The sequence below is a fragment of the Lactuca virosa genome, chromosome 3 (assembly GCF_052849685.1).
Source record: "Lactuca virosa cultivar CGN04683 chromosome 3, Lactuca_virosa_CGN04683_v6, whole genome shotgun sequence".
In the NCBI taxonomy this organism is placed as follows: domain Eukaryota; kingdom Viridiplantae; phylum Streptophyta; class Magnoliopsida; order Asterales; family Asteraceae; genus Lactuca; species Lactuca virosa.
Genome location: NC_136428.1, coordinates 100,780,379 through 100,806,659, shown reverse-complemented (window position 1 = coordinate 100,806,659; position 26,281 = coordinate 100,780,379). Strand labels below are relative to the sequence as shown.

Sequence of the window (26,281 nt, the reverse complement as noted above, 5' to 3'; positions counted from 1 at the left end):
AAATATGGACTCTTATATATATGGAATGGACCAAGTTCATTTAGATTGGGCTAAGTTTTCATGGATGGTCCATGGAGCTTTTAACCCATGGATCCTATGTAAATGAAAGGTCATGGGTATTAGGGTTTACATGGATGTAACCCTAATCCTCCATAATATATAAAGGGGTCCTTGACTCACAAAATTGGCACAAGTGTGTGAAAATAAGAGCGGGCCGATTTTAGTGTGCATACATATTCTCTCAAGTTCTTCCAAGGTGTTTTGGTGATTTGTGATTCCATTTGAGGCTTCCACACTATTGGGGCTAAGCTCTTAAAGCTTGAAGACATCAAGCTACATCAAAAGGTATGTCATCTAACTAGAACTTTGTAGTATAGGTGCTTCATAATATGCTAGTTAAGATGAAACCTTGGAATAGTTAATATTTGCATGTATAATAGAGAAAACATAGATCCAAGGTTTATAGGGTTGCATGTACACCATAGGAGTGTTAGAATGCTCAAAACCCAACAGTGGTATCAGAGTCAGGTTGTTTTCTGTTATATTGATGCAAATGTTTTATTTTCAAAGTTGGAAAAAAAAGAAAAAAAAAACATGACGTTTGTCAAATTTTAAGATAATTACTTGTTTTTGTGAAAAACTAATTATTTGTAAAATTTGAATCATTTGCTATATGAGTTGAATTAGGTCAAATTTAGTAAAAGATAAAATGATATGATTATTTTATTAGTTTTAAAAGTTTGATCTAAATGTTTCAAGGAGTTACATATTTTGTCATAAAATTTTGGAGCTCAAAAGTTTTTTTTAAAGTTGTGATCTTAAGGGTTTATGAAACTTCCATAAGTTATGGATATGAAAGTTTTTTTTAAAAAAAATTTGATTCAAAGTTTTGATGGAGTTACAAAATTTGGTGTTAATGTTTTAAAGAATTCCATAACTTGTTCTTAAGTTATGGAACATGGAAAGTTTCATCATAAAACACCATTAATTCCATAAGTTATGGAATCCAAAGGTTTTCAAGAATTACAAAACTTGCCCTCATGTTTTGGATTTTGAGAAAAGTTTTTTATGAAAAAAAGAATTGAATTCTAAAACTCTTGGGTTCATAACTTAAACAATTAATTAAATGGTTTTAATTTTGAGTTTAATAATTGGAATTATGATGTTTTGTTGAATAGTTCAAATTAACTCTTATGGACTTTATTAATAGTTAATTAAAGCGTTTAATTAAAAGAGTATTATTAATCCATAAATATATGATTTGAGTTTAATTAAATTAAAAGTCTAGTTTAATTAATAGATTAAACCACCAAGTATTTTAAATGTCTAAAATACACCCTTATACTATTATAATATTAAAAGTTTAATATATTATATGTATAAGAGCAAGTCGTCTTACCATTAGTAGGCCTCATTCACGAAGCCGGTCTATAAGGGGGGTATAAGGTTACTGCCTATAAAATGGCAGTTTAATGGGTGTCCACTCTCACTCACCGCTTCCTTGACCGGTGGAGGGTCGTTAGCCGAACAGGTAGGACAAGGACTATAATTCTCCCTTCATTATAAGTATAATGATAAATAATAAGTAACTAAACACTTATAAATTCCCAATCTTAGTTACTTAGGAAAATGTGAATAAGGTGCTAATCCATGAAATTACACTTTGCACTTTGTTTAAGCTGTTAGTGGAGCGTGTGTGGTTAACCGGCACACTAACCTGGACTTAACAAGGTAGGCAAAGGGTAACTTAATGTTTATCATAGTATCGTTGGAGCGTGTGTGGTTAACCGGCACATCGATTGAGGGGTAAATATTAAGGGTACCAAGTATATTTGCATGGTTACTTCACACCTTGTTTTGTGATCCTCGGCATCCCAGTCACAAAACCTGAAGGGCACACTCGAGATTGAAACATGCCATTGAAAAGTTCAATGAATCTCAAAAGAATCTAGGAGTTTCAAAACCAATTAAAACCTAATAATACATTTCGTTTATCTTGGTGGAAATTGGTGAATCGTCATTCACCTACCTTCAGATATTTTATAGCTTGGATTACGGCATCCCTCTTCCAAGTTATAAAATAGTTTGTTGGGTCCTAGCCTTAATATATCATATTGGGTATTATATTAAGGACTTAAATCAACTTTACGTGAATTTCTCCCATTGTTGATGTCTGGTTTAGACAACAATGATCTTCCCAAACCAAGCTTTCCTAATGAATATGACTTCCCGAGTTTGGCTCATGGAAGTCATACTTCTCTTCCACCACCTCCTCCAATTATTCTCCCTAACTCACAAGTTCAAGGTCACTCAAGCCCTAATGGCAAGCAAGGTCTATGTATGATCACATCTTAGAGATGAAGTCACATATTGACAAGCCGGGAGAGTTGGGTGTCAAAGTCTTGAGAAAGTTGGATGTTCAATCACTTTCTAAGTCACATAGTGAGTTCCTTTGGGACTACTATGAAACAGACTATGACATGAACCTTAATGATCATATCTATTTGCTTGGTGCTGCTGAATCAGCAATGATTTGGAACGATAGTAAAACAAATTTGATTAGAAGATCAACTTCCCAAAAACTTTATGGACAGTGACAATGGTGACACTGGAAATCTAGAAAAAGCATTCTCTTCCCAATGGAAAGGGATTGGCCATAGTCAACCCGGTTGACCAAATGGTAAAGAGAAAGGCTAAGTCTGAGATAGTCCCATTACCAAAGGGTCCATATGTTTATTTTGCCAAAGGAAGGGGCGTTGATTGCAAAGCTGCCAAATTTACCTAAGGATGTTAAAGTCAATAAGTTTGACTCTACATCAGGTAGAGCCCATTATCTAACTCTGTTAAGTTATATTTTGAGATCCTCATTACATGATGTGACTGGGTCACATGTTGATGTTTTAAGAATCAAAGAATAGAGAGAAATCTTAAAGGAAGTATATGATGATTCTGATCGCGAAGGTGGATTTCGATCGCATCAGAATTTTGAGCAGTTGCTTAAGAAGTTATGATATATTGCTAAGGAATAGATAACAACAATTTTCCATGTGGATTGTAAGGATAAGGTTTTCCGCAAAGTTTTAAAATAAAAGAAAATTGTTTAATTTTGTTTATTTGAAGTATCCTTACAATGGCATTTGTGGAAAATTGTTGCTTATATGATTCCACTGACAGCAATATTGGAAAATGGATTTGATTCTTTCATTTGTGGTAGTGTCTAAATTTACCAAATCAGGAAAGTTCCTCATCGCCCAAGTTTCAATTGGACCGAAACTTGGAATCATGCAAGTTGAATAGTATGATGAATGAGAACTTTCAAGCATTGGAAAATCAAGACTAATTACTTGTTCACATGGATGTGTGAGTCAAGTGAAGGACTAAAGGGATTGAGTACACATTCTTGTGCACTGGTCATGTCCACCACAAAGCTCGTTAAGACTATTTGATTTACTAAAGTTTAGTAAATATGGTTATACTTACAAGTTTAAGTATAATTCTGAAACATTGGAAAAGTCTCAATGTATGGCAGAATGAATGGGAAGAATCAAATTAGGCAGAAAGATAAAAGTTTCTCAAATCTGAAAAGATGGGAGAGTACTTTAGTATCATGTTTGTGATCATCTTAATGATTTAGAAATCATATCACAATTAGTCCTCTAAAGGTCATCTTAGTGCATTCTTATGACTAAGAAGAGGAGTCATGAATTGTTGAAATGGTTAGATCAGGAAGATGAGTCATACTTCGTTTCAAAACAAGTCTTAGAGTCATACTCCAAGACTATAAGTTGAGTGACATATCTTAAAGAAAGGTTTATAACACTTGTCAAATGTAAGAGTAAAAGTGTCCTACTCTTGTACATTTGAAGTTGCTAAGTTGTGATGTTTTGGATTAAACAAAGACCAACTAAGGCCAATTGTGTGAAGTGTTTGTCTTGATAAAGAATCCACACTATCTCTTGAATATTTGGCAAGATAGTCTTATATGTCAAGAGGACAGTGGGAGTCTTAAAGATCCTAAAAAGAATTTCAAGAACTAATCAAGAATAAAACCTGAGGTTCTTCACTAGCACACGACTTGAGGTTTATAACCTATCATGTTGACATATTCTATGCCCATTCCAGTTAAAGTTGGCTTTGCATAGGAGTTCTGAAAGTTCTCAATTGGTTGCATAACAACTTGGAAGCAATGGCAGGCCCTGTACTGCCAGGTGGCAAGAAGTTAAGAGTGCATAAGTTCAGTCCATATGAGTTTGGATTTGTCATTATCCTTGTCTTGTGACTATGGTTTTGACGATTCACATGGATAAGAACACATACACCATAAAATCTAAGGGTCATAAGGTTTCTCTCCGATTCATGAAAATGATGGTGAGGAAACACTTCCACCAAGTAGATTTGAAGCAGATGGCAAAAGGTTTAAACAATTGAGACTATGATTACGGCATTCCTTTTCATAGTTCTGAAATTGTTTAGACACACATGCATGCTATCTAAGGAAAGGTGTATGATTTTGATAAAGTTTTATCAAAGCATCTCGTATCAGAAATCTGAACTTTGGTAAGAAAGTCAATAAAGTATTGATTTCTAGAAGTCCAGCTGATTTCTGAGTACATGTCAAAGCTAGTGGGAGCATAAGTGTTATGCTAATAATCATCATGTTAGTGGGAGCATGATAATTATTTTTAGTGTTGCAAGTTAGCAATGTTAATTATAGAAAACAAAAAGTTTCAATTCGTGAGGCTGCAGGGATTGAAAAAGTTGTTTTGCTATAATTAAGGGAGAGGATATACTTCATTTCAGTTCTAAAGGCTTAGATTGAGACCTTAATCATCTTTAGTCAAGAATATATATATGAATTTCATGTTGGATTGGTTCAACTTAAGGAAATTCTATATATTGCGTTCTCAAAATTCGATTATGATTACGGCATCCCTCTTCATAGTAAAATTTTGAAAACATGGCAAATAAAAAATATTGTAGCAAAAGACTGGTCTAGAATCATGTCTTTATGTGAGACATCACGAATCGTGTACCATTTGCTTTGGGTACAGGATCGATTGCATGTGCTATAATATTTGTCATTTCTAAATTTTTCCAAATGCCCAGAGGCATTAAGAAGGGAAAAGGTCTAGAATTGGATATGACTAAAATGATTAAGCAATTGTCGAGGACAATCTGAGGTTTACCAAAGATTGGTTGCTCAGGGACAGTTGGAAGTATAGTGCTAATTTTGGAAGGACCATATTGACATATTCTGAAAAGAGGCATCTCTTATTCAGAAGTGATAGTCAAAATGAGAATATGGAGTTGTCTCCATAGGTGGAAGTTATCTGTGTAAGATTAGAAAACTTAATGCAAGAAGCATGTCCAAAACAATGTACTTTGAATATGAGACTTAGTTTCCATGGAGTTGATCTCCATTGGAATACCTTATAATGACTGTTGACAAGTCTTTATGACTTTGTACATATTCATTACAGGAGGGTCAGTGCATATAAGTTTAAAATCTAAACAGATTTCGATAAATGATAGGAATTTGAAATTCTCACATTTTTCGATAAGGATTTGTGAGTGTGAAATTAGAATCATTGAAATTATGTTCAATTGGTTTATTTCACAAAGTAAGGATCATAGACAAACATAGAGTGCATACTTGGTGTATGGCAAAGCTATTATTTAAGAAAAACATAGTGTACATGCTTGGAGCATGGGACAACTAGTGTTTTTAATTCAAGTATAAAGTTGATAAAACCGAAACAATGAATAATGAGTAATCAGTATGGTGATAAATAAAAGTGTTTATTTATATTCATAGGGTTTGATACCATATTTGATTCATTTATTCTTGTGTTTCACTTTGCATGTTTTGACTTCCAGAATAACTAAGTCGCTCTTCCTGAATGATTAAGTTATTCAAACCATCCACAGTCGGTCATATGTTGGAAGTAGATATGAATCAAGACTGTTATGGGTTGGTTTGTAGAGGTCCAAGTTGGTGGACAAAGTGGTGCTACAACACTCATGAGTGCTCATAAGTTCTGAGTATTGGATTCAACCCGCGCTCATTTGAATCACTTCATGGATTTTATCACGAGTGATCATGAGACGATAATATCTTATATTCTTCAAACCTAGAGATATGAGTTGTTACTATGAGTTGGTTATACATTGATTGCACGAAAACGCATTTGGTAACTCGATGTTATAAAACGTGCCTTTGTGTATGATTCAACAAGTAGTAGAACAAGCCATATGAGTCGAAGTTTATCCATTCCTTTTACCTTCGGGATAAAAGCGATATCTGTGGGCCCCTCGATGATTTAGCGATGACACATGTGAGTGCTTGGCCAAGCCAGGACTGATTTGATTTGTTCAATCAGTCAGTCATCATAAATCAAAAATCGGGAAACAACAAATGGACAGAGAGAATGATTATAATCCATGTCTCAGTCCATATGATATCTAGAATGGAGGAATATATGATCTCTTATCTAATGGACAAGTCATTGACAAGGCCAGAGTTCGACAGCGGCTTTAGGAGCTACGATTGCCAGTTAGGTTTTGAAGTCATACTCAATAATAGTTTTAGACTTATCCAAGTGGGAGACTGTAGGATTAATGTCTAAGTCCATAACTATATTTGGTATGTACTTGACCCGACCTGGCATGGTCCATTTGGGTTGCACTTCACCGGCACAATTTATATGGATAGTCTTTTGAGAATAGTATATTTATGATTTATATTAATATATTATAAGTTCTAATATATTAATATGGAATCATATTATTTAATTAGTATTGATCAACAATTAATTTAGAATTAATTAAGTGATCAAAAAGAACTAATTAAATATGGACTCTTATATATATGGAATGGGCCAAGTTCATTTAGGTTGGGCTAAGCTTTCATGGATGGTCCATGGAGCTTTTAACCCATGGATCCTATGTAAATGAAAGGTCATGGGTATTAGGGTTTACATGGATGTAACCCTAATCCTCCATAATATATAAAGGGGTCCTTGACTCACAAAATTGGCACAAGTGTGTGAAAATAAGAGCGGGCCGATTTTAGTGTGCATACATATTCTCTCAAGTTCTTCCAAGGTGTTTTGGTGATTTGTGATTCCATTTGAGGCTTCCACACTATTGGGGCTAAGCTCTTAAAGCTTGAAGACATCAAGCTACATCAAAAGGTATGTCATCTAACTAGAACTTTGTAGTATAGGTGCTTCATAATATGCTAGTTAGGATGAAACCTTGGAATAGTTAATATTTGCATGTATAATAGAGAAAACATAGATCCAAGGTTTATAGGGTTGCATGTACACCATAGGAGTGTTAGAATGCTCAAAACCCAACAGATACTTCATTCCTTAAAGCATGTGAACTACCAAATCCTTCCTAAAAACACTGAGGTTCCATCGTTCAATCCTTTCTTGATTTTTTCTGATTCACCATCGTTTTACAGCAGGTTTCGATTTGTGATTTTGGCTTCTGTTCTTCCATCAATGTGAGAGCTTTACTTATTTTTGAATGCTTCCATGATTGCGTGTATGTGATTTTCCTTGATTTCATGTATGCACTGATTTTCGAATTTTATTTAGAGTTGAGGTATGTGTTTATATCATCCTTTATTTTTTTATTTTTCTGGTTAATTAGGTCACATGATGAGGCTTTTTGATTTCATCTTCTTCAATATGTTTTTGGTGTGCCTCAGGTAAATTAAAATTAGATTTATACTAATTTCATAAGATTGAAGTTTGTGAACAATACCACGTTAATTCTATGCTAATTTCTGTGTGTTATTCTTTTTGGATATAATGTTAGGTGTTTGTTTAAATGCCTTAGTGAAGATTTGTTCACAGAAATGTCAATTTTAGTAGCCAAGCATCTAGTAGAGATTTACACTTTTACCCTTGTTGGGTTTATTGGGTTTTGAGTATCCCAACTTCACTCATAGAATCTAGTATCTGGTTGGTGCTTACATACTGAGTGTCATTCATAATTTTTTTTATCTTCACCAGGTGTTCAATTATCATTGGGCATCAGACACAAAGAATAGGACTAATAAGTTCTTTTGACCCGATTGTATACTTAAAGCTAAAATTAGCCCATCTTTTTGTTTTAAAATGTCTTTTACCCTTTGAATGAATTTATTATTTATCATCCAAACCTTTGTACCACAAACCTCCCAATGTTAATTTGATTGATAATTCTCCTAACGAATTCAAACCACAAGCCTTCAGTCCATCATTTATGTTATCATGTGAACCCTTGATTTTTTTTTGTAACAATTTAACAAATAAATAATTAATGGTTCAATTTTTAATTTATATATTTGTAATGTGAGTGCAGGTCGGCTTTTAGTCAACCCCAAAAAAGTTGCTTGACATCAAATCATAAGAGAAAAGCTCTTTGCATTGAATGGTTTGTTGTTTTTTATTATAGCATGCCTAAATGTTGAATGGTTTGTTGTTGTTATTTTTGGTGGAGACTAAAGCCTTAATGATAAGAAGGAAAATCGTGATCATCTTTTAATGACTTGTGACTTGTTAGTGTTTGTAATATTTGATATTTAAAAGCAATTCAGTTTTATTTATGCCAATTTATTTTGAGTAGGTGATTACCATTGAAAGATCTTGGGTTGCATGGAGACACCAAAGAAACTGAAGATTTTATTAAATGATGTAATCATGTATTAGTTAGGACACAATTTTTATCGTTTTTTAGAAAAAATGTATATGTTGACAAAAAATGTATAGAAAAAAAGTATTCTTTTTGGTAGATTGAGCTGAAATAGCAACCCACTTTTCTTGTTTATTCGAAATAGCAATGTACTTGTCATACTTTCGCTTTTAACCCACAATAGCATCATATTTTTGTTTTTCACCCACAATAGCATTATATTTTTGTTTTTCACGTACAATAGCATCATACTTTCGTTTTTAACACACAATAGCATCACACTTTCATTTTTAACCAACGAAAATATGATGCCATTTTGTGAAAAAAACGAAAGTATAGTGCTATTTTGTGAAAAAACTAAAGTATGATGCTACTTTGTTAAAAAAACAAAAGTATGATGCTATTTTGTGAAAAAAAAAAACTAAAATATAATACCATTTTGTGAAAAAAATGAAAGTATATTGCTAATTTGTGAAAAAACAAAAGTATAATGCTATTTTGTGAAGAAAAAAACGAAAGTATAATCCGCATTTTACCCTCACATGTTCATATAAGCCTTCCTACGTAAAACAGTTTCAAGAAATTAGTACAAAATGGTAAGTGTTTGATAAATTCGAAGTCATGTCAAACATCTTTGCAGGTTAAGAATCAATTGTATATAAAAAAGATTTAATAACATGGTTTACCAAGTATTATAATTACAGGAAATACAAAGTGATGTGCTAATCTATTAGTTATATTAGAAAGATGTAAACTTGAAGACTTCATCCTTTTAGTCCATTTCTCTAGAAGCTTCCCTTCAGGTGCTTCTTTTGCAATATAACCAAGAACAATCTTATCACCATCACTAATGACATTTAATATTGCATTCATTTCTTTCGCCCCAACAACTTCTGTGCATACATTTTCACAACACTTAGCAAATCTACCTTCTTCTGGCTGCATGTAACACCTTCCAAAAATTCAAATAGCAGCTACTAAAAAATAAATCAAATAATAAGGATTTAACCTTAAACCATGGGGGATGCACATAATATCAAAAGGATCCAAGAGCACTCCCACATCCCTCTGAGTCTTTGACCATGCAAGAACAATGTTGGGAGACTACATTCATGAATCAACTTAATTACCAATAATCCAACATGATAAGATTATGAAAATTTCATAAATAAAATACCAAACTAAATCTCATGATGACAATACCTTTTGTAGAAAAGCAGAAGAAAATAACATTTAATTGTCTTTGTTTATGTTTTGAAACCATACACCTTAACCATTTCAGCCGTACCTTTTGTTTATGTTTTTTAGAAATATTTATTATAGCTATAGCTAATTGAAAGATATTTTTTTAGATATTTGCATTTTGTGTTACCCTGTAAATCATCTTTGTGTTACCTCTAGTGAAAATACGTTAACTTTAACCTTCTGATCATAATTTCTGCATCAATAGAATTTGTACTTCCAGCTCCAGCTCCACCCACACCTTTACTAGCGAGTGGATGATTCCCACCATTGCAATGATCAGCCATCTTTAAAAGTTACCAGTTCAAGAAAGCTGGTAATAAAAAACTAAATAGCTCCCATACATCAATAATACAATTATATAATTGTAAAATATGACAAGAATAATCCCACCTTTCAAAGAATTAACAACAATTTCTCAATAGAAAGTTATGAAAACTAACTTCTTAATAGGAAAGAACTCCTCTAACAACTTTAGAGGACACTGCTAATCAATCAATAAAGAAATAAAAGTAATAAACAAATGATACACCCCTATGTTGATTACAGTAAGTTTAAAGGGTAATAAAGCTTTTTACTAACTTTCGTTTGTTATGGCTGTCTCTAGGAAAATTTATTGGGGTTCTATGAGCTAGGATAACTTACTGATTTCTATGAGCTATAATCAGTGTTTATAATACCCATTCTCGATAACAACATATGATTTTCAAGAAATATTGACACAAAATTTCACTGAGACATTTAATCAAACACATGGTGGGTGGGCTGCATATACTACAATTTCTAGTGAAAATGGGTTGTTGTACTGATGTTAATTCCACATTGCCCATCAGACCTGACTCACTCTATGCACAGTGTACAAGGGAAAAGAAGAAAAGAATATGAGATTGCTTTATTTCGGATTAAGAGTGATTCACAAACCTGGTTGGACAACCCCCATAATGCACCGATGTGTTCTTGTTCAGTAGCGTAAAATCACTGAGTTTTGTTCATGGAAATACCTACCGGACGATCGAATTACACATTGATGTCTCAAATCCCTGACGGTCACATCCAACATACCCTTCTAACGAAATTTTCCGGCAGAATTGATAGCAGTGGATAAGAGTTACCGAAGAAGAGCGAAAGAGGAGGAGTGGAATTAAGAGGGTGTTTGGCTTAGCTTTTGTGGGGCAAAAGTCCTTTTTTAAAAGGACTTTTTATAAAAGGACTTTTTACAAAAGTTGTTTTTTAAAATGTGTTTGGATTAGCTTTTGAAGGGAAAAAATCAAAAGTTAAAGTGTTTGGTTTAATTTTTACATGCAAAATGACTAAAAATGACATGTTTACATATTTATAGGGGGTAGATGGAGATATAAAAGTAATTTTAATGTTTAACACTGTTGAAAAGTTGGAAAAGTCATGATTTCGTGACTTTTCAAAAAGACTAAATTTACTCTATTGGAAAAGTCATTTTCAAAAGTCATTCTCATCTTCCCAAACATCTTTTTGACTTTTTCTAAAAGAAAAAGTCAAAAGTCATTTTAGAAGTTAAACCAAACACCCTCTAAGACTTGATAAACTTTGGATACCGATGAGAGGATTCAACAGAATACGAGTACGAGGAATTAAAACGACGTCGGATAAAAAGTTAGGGTACCTATTATTATATATCCTTAAGGGTATATTCACTTTTCCATATATATATATATATATATATATATATATATATATATATATATATAGAGAGAGAGAAAGAGAGAGAGAGAGAGAGGGAGAGAGAGAGAGGAGGGTTCAATTGAGAAAAAAAAAGGTTGAGAATGGGGAATCATTCTCAGCCATACATTTATTTTGCCGCAAAACACTTAGGCGTACCGTCGGAAATGGATAACGGATAAACATGTGTTTTCCAACCAAACATGTTTCCTTAAACTATGCTAATCATTACCTTAATATACACAAAAACATATTTTTTTTGTTTTTTTTATTTTTAGAAAGCCATTATTATCGAAAAATTATTTTAAATATATCAAAATTCATAATTTTTTATTCTCTATAAATAGACATCCATATTGATATACTTTTAAGATAAAATAAAAAATTTATTTTTTTTAGAGTTTCAGCTCTCGTTATTCATAAGTGAATAAAAAAATCTATCAGATTTTTATTACAGTATATTCGTTATTCACTTATGAATAAAACGTATGCGTAACTTTTTTTATAGTTTAAGTACCGTTCATATATGAATATGACACGCAATAAAGTTTTCTTACTTAAAATATATTTTTTACATCATCTTTCATCATATATTATATTTATATATGAATAAAACGTGTATTAGTTGTCGTCATATTTTATATACATATATGAATAAAACATTTATCAGATTTTTGTTACAGTTAATTTATTATTCATATATGAATAAGTAGTATAAATGATACTTAAACTGTAAAAAAAATTAATTATATATTTTTATTCATAAGTGAATAACGAATGTACTGTAGCAAAAATCTGATGCATTTTTATTCACTTATGAATAACGATAGCTGAAAATATATAAAAAAAAAATTATTTTATCTTAAAAGTATATCAATATGGATGTATATTTGTAGAGAATAAAAAATCATAAATTTTGGTATATTTAAAATCATTTTTCGATATAAATAGCTTCTTAAAAATTAAAAAAACAAAAAAAAACTATGCTTTTGTATATATTAAGGTAATGATTAGCATAGTTTAAGGAAACATGTTTCGCTGGAAACACATGTGTATTCCTTATCCATTTCCGCTGGTACAACAAAGGCTTTTGCGGCAAAAATAAATGAGTGGCTGAGAACGATTCCTCATTCTCAACCTTTTTTATTTTCTCAATTGAACTTTTATATATATATATATATATATATATATATATATATATATATATATATATATATATATATATATATATATATATATATATATATATATATATATATTACCTATTACAAAAATAAAATTTATTATTTTCCATAATTTAAGGTTTAATTGTTTTGAGTGGAATACGAAAAACCCGATTTCTAAAAAACCCTTCAATCGTGATTCCCTTTCCAATTTAGCCTTCTCCCCTCACGGCGTAATCGTGGTGGGTGCAGCGCACCCTGAACCACATTGGGAACTTTCCACCGGAGCTCGTCTTCTTTCCCCACACCCCCTTTCAGTCAATCCCTCTTCTGCAACCACAGCTCAAACCGCAATCGCCGACTGTTTCACACACATTTTGTGCATGGAAAGCGAAGAAGAAAGCGGCTGCAGCAGAATCAAGAATAATAAGCCCTTGCGCCTTGACTGGGAAGAGCTCTTGCCTTCGTCTTCCGGTGACGACGATCGTCCACCGGAGCTTCTGGTGAGATCGAAGAAGAAATTTAAGGGCGGCGGCAGTGGAAGAGACGCGCAAGAGAATCAAATGGAAGACTTGGAACTCCAGACGAAATCATTCAATGAAATTACCGAGTCTGTTACGAGGTTTAAAAAAAACTTGGTAACATTAGGTAAAAAGTTACCTGATAATGGCGAAAAACTCAAGGGAACTCTCCAGAGATACGAAGATGAACTCGAACGAAGAAATAAACTCCAATCGGAGAAGGTTTTGCTTTTGTCTGACCCCTTTTTTATATCAATGCAATGCTTCTAAATGTTGTAACACGCACATTGGGTATTAAATTTGGAATATCATCCATTGATTGATTATTACGAAGTTAAGGATCAGGTGGCTTTGAGAATGCCAAATCGAAAGCAACCATATTATTTATCCGATTTTCTAAAACTTTTCCACCTTGAAAATTAGGGATTCATTTAGGGGGGGTATTGGGTTTTCCTGTTTATACGATGGAATGGAATTAGACCATGGTAATTATCAATTGACATACCATACCAGTCACAATGAATAGTGTAAGAGATTATAGCACTCTTCATATGGAGTTCTAATATTTACCATGGGCCTCAATACATGACAATACAGCTTTCTGATCATATTTTCTTCACAGGTTGTTTTTAGATGTGATGAGACAATACAGCTTTCTGATCATAGCAATGAAGGTGAGATTTAATCACTAGCAAATTGATAGTAATAGTATTGCTTTGTTTCTATGAATCTATGCATATACAATCTGCTAAACTGCTGTTCTGTAGGTGATTCCAGTGGCAAAAAGAAAGGTGATCAGAAATCTTCATCTTCATCAAAGTTTGCCAAATTGTTTAACAAAAAGATAGTGGAAGGTTCTCGTACTGTGAATGCATTCGACAGTGATTTGTCTATCATGGATCATTGTCAGGGGCGAAAAGGGAAACAAAATATTCAACCTTTGGGTAAAGGAAAGTCAAGGAAGGCATTACCTTCCCCAAGGACTCCTGTAGTTGATAATGAGAAACAAATCTTCTCCAATGATGACAAAAAATACAGTGATTCTACCTCCTCCCCTGACCCCCCTGCAACTTCAAGAAATTTGAGACCTAGACATGTAAGTTGTTTCCATTGTCCTTTTTTCATGGTATTCTCAGTTTATTCATATTTCCTATATTGCCCTTATGGTTACAGAAACGGACTTATCATTTACTAGATGAGGAGCCACAGTTTCATTCTAAAATACAATATGCAGATTTAGGCATCTGGTAAAATTTACTTCTTGTTCATTTCTTCAATTATGTTGCTTATACTTCATGACCTAAAATTGCAATTTAATTCATCAATTTTATTAATTTCAGTGAGAAAGATGTTAAAGTATACTACCCATCAAGGTATGTCAGAAATCTCTTCTGTTTATGTTGGATGATCTTCATATATTCATATGCTGACATGGCATATCTTGCCCCATTTTTATCTGAGTTTACAGGGATGACCCTGATTCAGTTGAAGTTAATTATGCTGACATGGCATGTCTTGCTCCTGAAGCATGTCTTTCATCCACTATCATGAATTTTTATATTCGGTAATTGCATTCTTGTAGTTTATAAACTTTATACAAATAACATGTAGAAATCTTTTCCTGATAACTTTTCTTTGATAATTTTCTTAAAAGATATCTTCAGCAGCCAACATCTTCATCCGAGAGTTCAACATGTCATTATCATTTTTTCAACACATATTTCTACAACAAGCTAGAAAAGGTGTCTCATTTTCTAACATGAATTGTTCATATGATAAAAATAAAATGGCAATTAACTTTTTATTTTTTCATTTTAGTTGAGCTACAAGGAAGATTCATTTCTAAAGTTCAGAAAATGGTGGAAAGGTGTGAATATATTTGAAAAATCATACATTCTTCTTCCGATCCATGATAAGTAAGGTTTTGAACTTGTATATAATATTAATACTCATGATTGTTGATTAAATATATTTTTTATATATATTTTTTTTTTGTGAATTGTGTAGTGCTCATTGGAGTCTGGTGATAATATGTTTTCCTACAAAGGAAGATGAATTAGGCCCAATTTTGCTTCATTTGGACTCACTTGGACTACACAATAGCAAATCACTTTTTGTAAACATTAAAAGGTATAACACATAGTTAATAGTTCTCAACTAAATTACTTTCTTTTTATTAAATTATCTGTATAAATACATATATTTAACTCAATTCTAGATTTTTAAAAGAAGAGTGGAGCTATTTAAGAAAATCAGAACTTTTAGAAGTCCCAATTCCAGATGAAATATGGGAAAATCTTGACACCAAAATGGATCACAGAAGGGTTACGGTATAAATCTTTTCTTGAAAATATGCCTCTTTTGAGTTTCTTCCGGAAGGTTCTAGAAGTTTCTGAATCGTTTGTTTTTAAACAGGTTCCTCAGCAGATGAACGAGTATGATTGTGGGCTGTTTGTTTTGTTGTACATGGAACGTTTTATAAAAGAAGCTCCTAGAAGGCTCAAAAAGAAACATTTAACAATGGTACATTTTTTTTTATTTTATTGTTATGCTTGTTTTCTTATGTGTATAATTAGTAGTGATGACGTGGCAATATTGTGATTATTAGTTTGGGAGGCAATGGTTTCAACCAGAAGAAGCATCAGATTTGAGAGTGAAAGTTCACAATTTACTTGTAGAAGAGTTCAAGAATGTTAAAGAGAAGAAGGAATCGTAGATTTAGTTGTAGGAAGGATAATATTTTGTTCTTAAAAAAAAAATCAAAATTCTCTCTAGTTGTATATACATTTGTATAGGAAGGATTGAAAGTAGAAGAATTGAGATTAAGCGCAATGTTTGACTTGTTTGACCTCCCAAAAGAGATAATCCAAAATTAGTCATAAGTTTGTGGATGGATGGAAGTTATTGGTAACTTGTTGATGAGAAAAGCAAGTAAATGTAAAGACTGAATTCATTGATCTTTAGATGTGTCTAAAGTTACTAAAATAATACACCATATATGAGAGCTTTCTGGAAGGATTGATTTGACTTTTAAGCATGCGCATCAATGATATAATTCTTGACGAGCCTGAGTGATGTAAATCCATTTTTGTTGGGTTTTGAGTTATGTTTAGACTTTAGAGAGAATTAGCATCAAGGGAATTGAGAATTGTTTTAATGACAGGTTTTATCTCTTATCTCTTATGGAGTCATGATAAGGGTTATTATGTTGTGTAATGTTCTTTAATGTATATATAGGGGAAGGTGGATAGTTTGTTGATAGGGTGTAAATGGGCTGAGTCGAACCGAGCTTGATGCTTGATTACCGACTCTGATCCTAATCAAGCTTGAGCCTTGCTTGTTTAAAAAACTTCAGGCTCAAGTTCGGCCTGTTTCGAACCCTATGATTGAAACACGAGTTCAGCTTGTTTAAAAAACTTCACGCTTGAACACGCTTGTTTCGAACCCTATGCTTGAAACTTAAGCATAGTTTGTTAAAAAAAACTTCATTCTCGAACTCAGCTCATTTCAAGCCTCATACATATTTGTCAGTTCGTTTAAAAAACATTAGGCTCGAGTTTGAGCTCGGCTCATTTTGAACCCTATTTTTGAAGCTCAAGCTTGACTCGTTTAAAAAACTTCAGGCTTGAACGTCGCTCGTTTCAAACCCTATGCTTGAAAAGCGAACTCAATTTGTTTCAAAAACTTCATGCTCGAGCTCGACTCGTTTCGAACCCCATGTTTGAAGCTCGAACTCAATTCGTTTAAAAATTTCAGGCTTGAGTTCGAGCTCGGCACGTTTCAAACCTTGTGTTTGAAGCTCGACCTCGACTCGTTTAAAAAAACTTCAGGCTTGAACACCGCTCATTTTGAACCCTATGCTTGAAGCTCAAGCTCAGTTTGTTTAAAAAACTTCATGCTTGAGCTCGAGCTCAGCTCGTTTCGAACCCTATGTTTGAAGTTCGAGCTTAATTCGTTTAAATATTTCAGGCTTGAGTTCGAGCTCGGCTCGTTTAAAAAACTTCAGGCTTGAACATCATTCGTTTTGAACCCTATGCTTGAAGCTCAAGCTCAGCTTGTTTAAAAAACTTCATGCTCGAGCTCGAGCTCGAGCTCGACTTGTTTCAAACCACATGTTTGAAGCTCGAGCTCAGTTCGTTTAAAAACTTTCAAGCTCAAGTTCGAGCTCGGCTCGTTTAAAAACCTTCAGACTCGAATACCGCTCATTTCGAACCATATTTTTGAAGTTCGAGCTTGGTTTGTTTAAAAAACTTCATGCTCGAGCTCGATCTCGGCTCATTTTGAACCCCATGTTTGAACATAAATCATATATAACTCATCTACTAACAAGACGTGCGATATTAAACATAAATCACGAAGAAGGCCACATACGTCTATATCGTGATTACTTAGTGGATTATTGTGTCTACCAGCCAAGCGATTTCAAAAGAAGGTTCCGTTTGTGTAAAAATATGTGTGTACGGATAGTGAACGCCTTTCGTTCGTTTTCTATATATTCTTAATATAGCTTTTAGATAAAATAAAGACATTTTTACGGATTAAATATATGTTTTGGTATAGCTTTTTCCAAATGAGATATGATACTACAGGTAGGCGAGGATTCACAAGGTTGTAGAAATGTGTTGCGATTATTAAACCGATGGCTATGAGAGAGTCGTCCAATTCTATTGATGATTCTATGAGAATGTCTGAAAGAAATGCAAGAGAAAGTTTGTATAGGTTGGCAAGAGGTATTGTTGAAACATTTGGTGACGTATTTTTACGGAAACCTTCGTTGAATGATATGTAACAACTGTATGTGACACATGAAGAACGACATGGTTTTCCCGATATGACTGGAAGCATTAATTGCACACGATGGAAATTGAGAAATTGTCCCACGACATGAAAATATCGGTATGCAAGTGGTCATCATAGAACACCTTCGTTGGTATTAGAGGTTATTGCTTCCCAAGATTTATGAATTTGGCATGCTTATTTCGGGTTTGCAGGTTCCAACAACAATAGAATCATTGATATTCAAGACGCATAAAAACACAGACAACTTCAAGAATACTTGACGGATTATATATACAATAGTAACAATGATGAAGATTAGTATATTTAGGGGGAAATATGTATCTTTTTTCATCTTGTAATGTCTTTTTTTTTAATTAAGTGTTATGTTTAATTTGAATTTCATATTTAATAAAATTATACTCCCTTCGTCCCAATATTATTGTCCACAGACAAAAAACACACATATTAAGAAAAGCATTAATTACCACTAACTTTATTTAATAAAATGACAGTTTTGTCCTTACTTTGCATTTAATGTTCCATTAAATGCTTAGTTGGTTAAGTAATAATGAGGGGTATTTTGGTAAAAATGTTATTTATTTTTAGAAGTGGACTATTATTTTGGGACAAACCAAAAAGGAAAGATGAACTATAATTTTGGGACGGAGGGAGTATATGATTTTATAATTATTTAAAAAAAAAGAAAATTGAAAAAAAATAAAAAATAAATGATGACATGAAATTATTTGATGTTATAGTATGATGATCATTTCCCATAGTGATGTTATAACATCATAAGGATTTGACATGTGAGGTGACACCAAAATAATGTTGTTGTTCATGCCTAATAGTCTTGAAGAAATGATGAAACTTATCTCGATAAACTATTAAAAGTGTAAATTAATGGTAGTTGGATTATTAAAACCGTTCTAAGTTCCACTCTTAAAGTTATTTTCTGCAGTGTAATCTATACAAGGTCCAAATTATTTGATACACAATATATTCTAGGGTTAATATGATAAGAACAATTGAGTTATTATCTTTTTTTTTTTGGAAAATCTTCAAGAAAGTACCTTAAAATTTGATCTTATTAAAGAAAACGCAATCATTGGTTTTTTATTTACGATTAAATCCAAAAAAAATCGGTAAAGGTTTGTAAAACTAACATTTTTCTTGTTTAACACTTACATTACTAGTTTTTTAGGAGTAAGCGTAAATAAAAAAAACAAAAAAAAATGATTTTTTCGTTAATAAGGTCAAATTTTAGAATTCATCTAAAGATTACCCTATATTAAACCATTGCGAGGAATTCCCTAACCTTTTATCTTATAAAAAATACCCATAATTAAGAATTTATTCTGTTTATCCGGTTAACCAAACCTATTAAACTGAATCTTATATCATTTGTTTACCGTCACTTTAAAATTATATTAAAAGTTGATTAAACCCAATCAAATAAACCAAAATTCGGTTATACTGGTATGCTATACTTTCTAGACTATATTTGTGTAATGCGTCAAGGATTCGATAATGATACAGATTCAGAATTGTTGGGATTTGATATAAATAAACTAGGAATATTACATGTGCATTCTAGAATGGGCAGAAGGGCAAAAATGGAAAGTGGCTAGAAAGTCAGTTATGGAGAGAGAGAGAGAGAGAGAGAGAGAGTAACATCCAGATTCCCAGATATGTTATTTTAAGTATTTATTTTAAGGTTCCTTGACCTACTCGACGAGTTGGTGCTATAACTCGTCGAGTAGAGACGGGATGGTCACATGGGTTTAATGATCTACTCGACGAGTCCGGGAGTAGACTCGTCGAGTAGGCGCTAGGAGTGAAAACCCTAGATCCTCGGGTTTGAGACCTATTTAAAGGCACTTATAGCCTCATTTGCGGCCACACCTCACTGAGAAGAAACCCTAATCGCCCCCTTAAGCTTGTGAGAGATGTTTTAAGCCTTACTTGAGATTTGTGAGTGCTTTTTGGTAGAGGAAAGAAAGATTCCAAGCAAGGATTGTGAAGAGGCTGATAGATCTACTGCTTATACGTCCAAGGGCTCCTGTTAGAGGTATCAAGTTCGAACCTTTCTCTTTTATTTGAGTAGATCTCTCATTTTGAAGATTAGGGCTTCCTTTCTTTATATTTTTGGGACTTTGAGGATTTGGGGTTCATGAGGAGGCTTGAACTCCAGATCTGGACCTTAGGAGTTCCCTAACATCTAAAGGTTCCTGCTTTATTCAGCCTTGATGGGATTTATGAGTGAATAACCCATTTAGACCATGTTCTTGGCTTTTCATGCCCAAAATGCCATGCATGGACGTAAAGTCTATGACTTTACGTGATAAATGAGCCCTGAGAGTATGGATCTGGAGTTTGGGAAGGACTTCTACCTTAAAGTCGTCTTAATGCAAGTTGAGTCTGAATGGACTCGCCGAGTTGTTGAACCAACTCGGCGAGTAGATTACAGTTTGTCCCGATGAAGCTTTACCATGCGACGGCCCGGCGAGTCAGGGGTTAACTTGACGAGCTGGATCTTCATGAGATTCCTGAGAACGCTGGGACTCGACGAGTCGCGCAAGTGCACTCGGCGAGTCTGGTCAATTAAAAACAAAAAAAAATGATTTTTTCGTTAATAAGGTCAAATTTTAGAATTCATCTAAAGATTACCCTATATTAAACCATTGCGAGGAATTCCCTAACCTTTTATCTTATAAAAAATACCCATAATTAAGAATTTATTCTGTTTATCCGGTTAACCAAACCTATTAAACTGAATCTTATATCATTTGTTTACCGTCACTTTAAAATTATATTAAAAGTTGATTAAACCCAATCAAATAAACCAAAATTCGGTTATACTGGTATGCTATACTTTCTAGACTATATTTGTGTAATGCGTCAAGGATTCGATAATGATACAGATTCAGAATTGTTGGGATTTGATATAAATAAACTAGGAATATTACATGTGCATTCTAGAATGGGCAGAAGGGCAAAAATGGAAAGTGGCTAGAAAGTCAGTTATGGAGAGAGAGAGAGAGAGAGAGAGAGAGTAACATCCAGATTCCCAGATATGTTATTTTAAGTATTTATTTTAAGGTTCCTTGACCTACTCGACGAGTTGGTGCTATAACTCGTCGAGTAGAGACGGGATGGTCACATGGGTTTAATGATCTACTCGACGAGTCCGGGAGTAGACTCGTCGAGTAGGCGCTAGGAGTGAAAACCCTAGATCCTCGGGTTTGAGACCTATTTAAAGGCACTTATAGCCTCATTTGCGGCCACACCTCACTGAGAAGAAACCCTAATCGCCCCCTTAAGCTTGTGAGAGATGTTTTAAGCCTTACTTGAGATTTGTGAGTGCTTTTTGGTAGAGGAAAGAAAGATTCCAAGCAAGGATTGTGAAGAGGCTGATAGATCTACTGCTTATACGTCCAAGGGCTCCTGTTAGAGGTATCAAGTTCGAACCTTTCTCTTTTATTTGAGTAGATCTCTCATTTTGAAGATTAGGGCTTCCTTTCTTTATATTTTTGGGACTTTGAGGATTTGGGGTTCATGAGGAGGCTTGAACTCCAGATCTGGACCTTAGGAGTTCCCTAACATCTAAAGGTTCCTGCTTTATTCAGCCTTGATGGGATTTATGAGTGAATAACCCATTTAGACCATGTTCTTGGCTTTTCATGCCCAAAATGCCATGCATGGACGTAAAGTCTATGACTTTACGTGATAAATGAGCCCTGAGAGTATGGATCTGGAGTTTGGGAAGGACTTCTACCTTAAAGTCGTCTTAATGCAAGTTGAGTCTGAATGGACTCGCCGAGTTGTTGAACCAACTCGGCGAGTAGATTACAGTTTGTCCCGATGAAGCTTTACCATGCGACGGCCCGGCGAGTCAGGGGTTAACTTGACGAGCTGGATCTTCATGAGATTCCTGAGAACGCTGGGACTCGACGAGTCGCGCAAGTGCACTCGGCGAGTCTGGTCAATTTGGGCTGTTGACTGGAATTGACTTCTGTTGACTTTAGGGTTGGTCAAATGAGTAATGGAGGTCAGGGAAGGGTAAGGTGGTCCTTTACCCATTTCGAGGGTTAAGAGTGTAAGAGAGACCAATGAGTGGTGTAGTCTAGTATGAGGAGGGTATTAATTAGAGATATTATCCTTGTGTTAGGCAGAGGCTAGATCGAGGATTCCCAAGTACGAGACTTTTAATTACTAGCTTACGAGGTGAGTCTTCTCACTATACCTTACCAAGAGTGGTAATTATGTGTGACCGGAAGGTCTTATGTGTTTATAAGTATTGTGATATATGATTTTATCTATGTGATATGTATGTGCTATATCCTGAGCTTGCATGATTTGGACCAGAAGGTCAACAAGTTTTGGACCGGAAGGTCAACAGAGTAGGACCGGAAGGTCTACAGAGTAGGACCGGAAGTTCTACAGAGTTAGGACCGGAAGGTCATCATTGGTAGGATCGGAAGGTCTACCAGAGTTGTGGGACCGGAAGGCCCCAATGAAACACATCGAACGGAAGGTCTCTTATAGTTATAGCCTCGAGTGGCTAATTATATGTATGTGGTATTTTGTGGAACTCACTAAGCATGCACGCTTACCGTGTTATGTGATATGTGTTTCAGGTACTTCAGAGGATCACGAGAAGGCACCGGCATGATTGTACACACACACACACACTCAGTGGATATGAAGTTATGATTGAGGATCCTGAATTTTGACATATTTGAAAACTTTGTTGACTGATTTGGGAGTTTTGATAATGTGACATGTGTTTTTATGAAATTCAAAATGAACTTTTTGGTTGAAAAATTTTGTTGTTACAGGTTGGTATCAGAGCATTGGTTTGAGGGATTCGAATGCACCTTCGGGTACGTCTGGAATCAAACTGAGGATTTGAGAAAAATTTTCAAGAAAAACGATTTTTTCTAAAAACAAGTAAGAGTTTCTAAGAGAAAAGCGGAAAAGAGCAGTGTGTACAATCAGCCAGCGCCCGAACGGTGATTTCCCAAAATACCCTTATTTTATGTGTTAAGAAATATCTATGAAATGATTATGAGATATTATGCATGCTAGAGAGTAGGCTAGGTATTTCATATCTTAGGACTAGAGTGGCCTGATTTGTGATGCCTTAGCCTAGGAACTTCTGCTACCGTGAGTTGTTTGAGTGCGAGTAGGTAGCAGAGAGAAGCTTATGAGAGGTCTACTAGAGAGTGGCTTGTGCTTGGAAAGGCATAGGGTAATTGCAATCTGGAATCCTAGGATGAGGACTTGGGGTGGGTGCTGATGCAGTGTGGAATGTAGTATTGGGCCCGTACTACTGAAAGCACCGGATCAGTAAGCAGCCCAAGTAAGAATCCTTAGGATGCTAAGGAGCAAGTAGGGGCGAGTGATCGAGTGTGAGTATACTCGAGCGAGTCTCTGATGATTTTATGTTGTGTTTCAGAGACATCATGGTGGGTACGCGCCACAACCCAGGAGGCAGTGGTACCAGTGGTACGAGTGACGAGGAGATTCGTAGGATGATCCACGAGGAGGTGGCCGCAGCCATACGAGTAGAGATACCAGAGATGTTTGGGTCTATTAAGACCACCCTTATTGAGACGTTTGATGAGAGATATGATGCTCTTACCGAGACGGTTGCTGCTGCAGCCACTGCAGCTGTCGCAGCTGCCAGGCCACAGGGAGGTGACTCGTTGCTATACCGGGAGTTCAGCAACACGAAGCCACCAGAGTTTGATGGGACTCAGGATCCGATTGCTGCGATGAGATGGATCTATGATATCGAGGGATGTTTCTACACTTGTTCCTGTCCGGAACATTTGAAGGTACGGTTCGCGCTGAACCAGCTTCGCTTGGGGGCGAAGGACTGGTGGAAGTTTGCGACAGCCAGTTTCACTCCTGCAGAGCACACTCAGTGACATGGGAGAGATTTACCACAATGTTTTGAGAGAAGTATATTCCCCCGGTGGAGAGGGAGCGGTTGGCCCAGGAGTTTCTGTCCCTCAAGCAGAGGACAAAGTCAGTGACAGTGATTACGAGGATGTTCCACGAGAGGGCGTTGTTCTGCCCTGAGCACGTGTCTACCGAGCAGGCACGTATGGCCGATATTTGAGCATATTGAGGAGGGATATCCGCGATTTCGTGGCGAACTCGACTTATCGATCATTTGCTGAGCTTCAGGCAAATGCCCGAAAGAGGGAGATTAAGCTGGAGACTCAGGCCAGGGAGGAGGCGGAGTCTCAGGGGAGGGATCGGCGGCCGGAACAGTCGCAACAGGCAGCCAAGCAGGCAAAGCCCGCTGATTCGAGATCTGGAAGCCAGAAGGGCCGCACTTGTGGGAAGTGCGGCAAGGGACATGAGGGGATCTGTCGAGCACGCGCTTGCTACAAATGTGGCAAGGAGGGGCACATAGCCAAGGATTGCCCCAAGGGGTTCATGGTCTGTTTTCACTGCAACCAGACTGGCCACCGAAAGGCCGAGTGTCCGCAGCTGTTTTAGGGATCAGCATAGGGATCTTCCCCTGCTACTGCACGAGCTATTGAGAGTCGGCCAGCAAAGGCCGAAGTACCGAGGGCTCGCGGGAGAGGCTTCCAGGTGACGGCAGAGGAGGTTCGCGCAGCACCTGATGTGGTGGTTGGTATGTATTCTTTTACTTATTCTGTTGTCGAGATATGTTGTGCTTATATAGTGATATGCGTAGGTACTTTTCTTATGAGTTCTGTACCTGCTCTGGTGTTATTTGACTCGGGTTTAAGTCGATCCTTTGTATCGTTAGCGTTTAGCGGTCACATTAGCATCCGACGAGAGGCGTTGAGTCGACCATTACGAGTTTCCATAGCCGATGAGCGCGCGGTATTTGCTACCGATGTGATCCGAGGATGTATACTCGAGATTTTTGGTGTATGAGTTTCTGATAGATCTGGTACCAATCGCGATGGGGGATGTCTGTGTCATTGTGGGCATGGACTGGCTAAGTCAATTCGGAGCTGTTATAGACTGCGAGCGTCAGTTGGTGACTATACGAGACCCTAGCGGGGGAGTGCTTATAGTATATGGCGAGGGTACCCGATCTGGATCAACATTTTGCTCGGCTGCTAGAGCGAGACAGAGTCTACAGCAGGGTTGTAGGGGTTTTGTAGCGTATGTGATGGATACACGAGTTGCTACTAAGAGACCGAGATCTGTCGCTGATGTTCCGATAGTGAGGGAGTTCCCGGATGTTTTCCCCGAGGTATTGTCGGGTGTGCCTCCCGAGAGGCAGGTGGAGTTCCGTATTGATCTGGTTCCGGGAGCGGCGCCTATCGCCAAGGCACCATATCGTCTTGCACCGCCAGAGATGCATGAGTTATCTTCACAGCTTCAGGGGTTGTTGGGGAACAGTTTTATCCGGCCGAGTAGCTCACTGTAGGGAGCGCTGATCCTTTTTGTCAAGAAAAAAGATGGTTCACACCGGATGTGCGTTGATTACCAGGAGCTGAACAAGCTAACGGTCAAGAACCGTTATCCACTACCGAGGATCGATGATCTGTTCGATCAGTTGCATGGTGCGTCTTGGTTTGATCTTGTTTAAAAACTAAGTTCTTCGATTTAGACCCGTTAAAATCATCAACACCAAGGTACACATAATCATAAATTAGGGTTTGTAAAAAAAACACATCCAATTTTGGGTAGCAAATACACACAATTACTAATTTATTCTTTATTACTTTGATAGGAAAATGTGTGTGAAAAATATTTCTAACTAACAGGGCTAGCATATGGTGCCAAAATGGGTTTTCCCATGGATCATGTCACTCTTCGGTAAAAAAAAATGAGCACTATTATTGACCTTCATCTCAAAGTTTGAATTCTGTTTTTGATAGTTAATTTTATTGTTCCTTTTTGAGTTTTTGTAAGCATGCACTTTGAAAGTCCAAATATAAACTAAATGATTCTATTCAATATATTTTTATCTAAATTTGTTGATCTGTTTTTGGCCTAAGTGAGTCGAGGTGGATGGAGAAAGAAGATAAAAATGTAACGTTTTTGGGTCTTAATACAGCAAGTCATTTTTTTGCTAATCCATTAAGTCATTTTGTCCACGATAGATAAAAAAAAAAAAAAAAAAAAAACAACCACCATGTATCGATCTTAAATCAAAGCATATAACAAACACTTTGTTTCATAAATATACCGTTT

At 35.5% G+C, this 26,281-nt stretch overlaps 1 protein-coding gene across 1 annotated transcript; it reads left to right on the top strand.

Moving 5' to 3' along the window:
• Positions 1–12,945: 12,945 nt before the first annotated feature.
• LOC145166297 (ubiquitin-like-specific protease 1D) lies at positions 12,946–16,197 on the top strand. Its single transcript, XM_079085237.1, has 12 exons — positions 12,946–13,528; positions 13,929–13,980; positions 14,074–14,402; positions 14,480–14,553; positions 14,647–14,679; positions 14,775–14,870; positions 14,961–15,048; positions 15,125–15,222; positions 15,314–15,436; positions 15,525–15,636; positions 15,722–15,829; positions 15,915–16,197. Exons 1-12 carry the CDS (start codon positions 13,169–13,171, stop codon positions 16,020–16,022), a joined length of 1,581 nt encoding a protein of 526 aa, XP_078941363.1. The 5' UTR covers positions 12,946–13,168; the 3' UTR covers positions 16,023–16,197.
• Positions 16,198–26,281: the final 10,084 nt, after the last annotated feature.

Bases quoted from the DNA above. Each gene is read 5' to 3' on its own strand.
- LOC145166297 (XM_079085237.1), top strand. From the start codon at position 13,169: ATGGAAAGCGAAGAAGAAAGCGGCTGCAGCAGAATCAAGAATAATAAG. The intron at 13,529-13,928 runs GTTTTGCTTTTG...TTTTCTTCACAG, and splicing joins ATAAACTCCAATCGGAGAAG to GTTGTTTTTAGATGTGATGA. The intron at 15,637-15,721 runs GTATAAATCTTT...GTTTTTAAACAG, and splicing joins TGGATCACAGAAGGGTTACG to GTTCCTCAGCAGATGAACGA.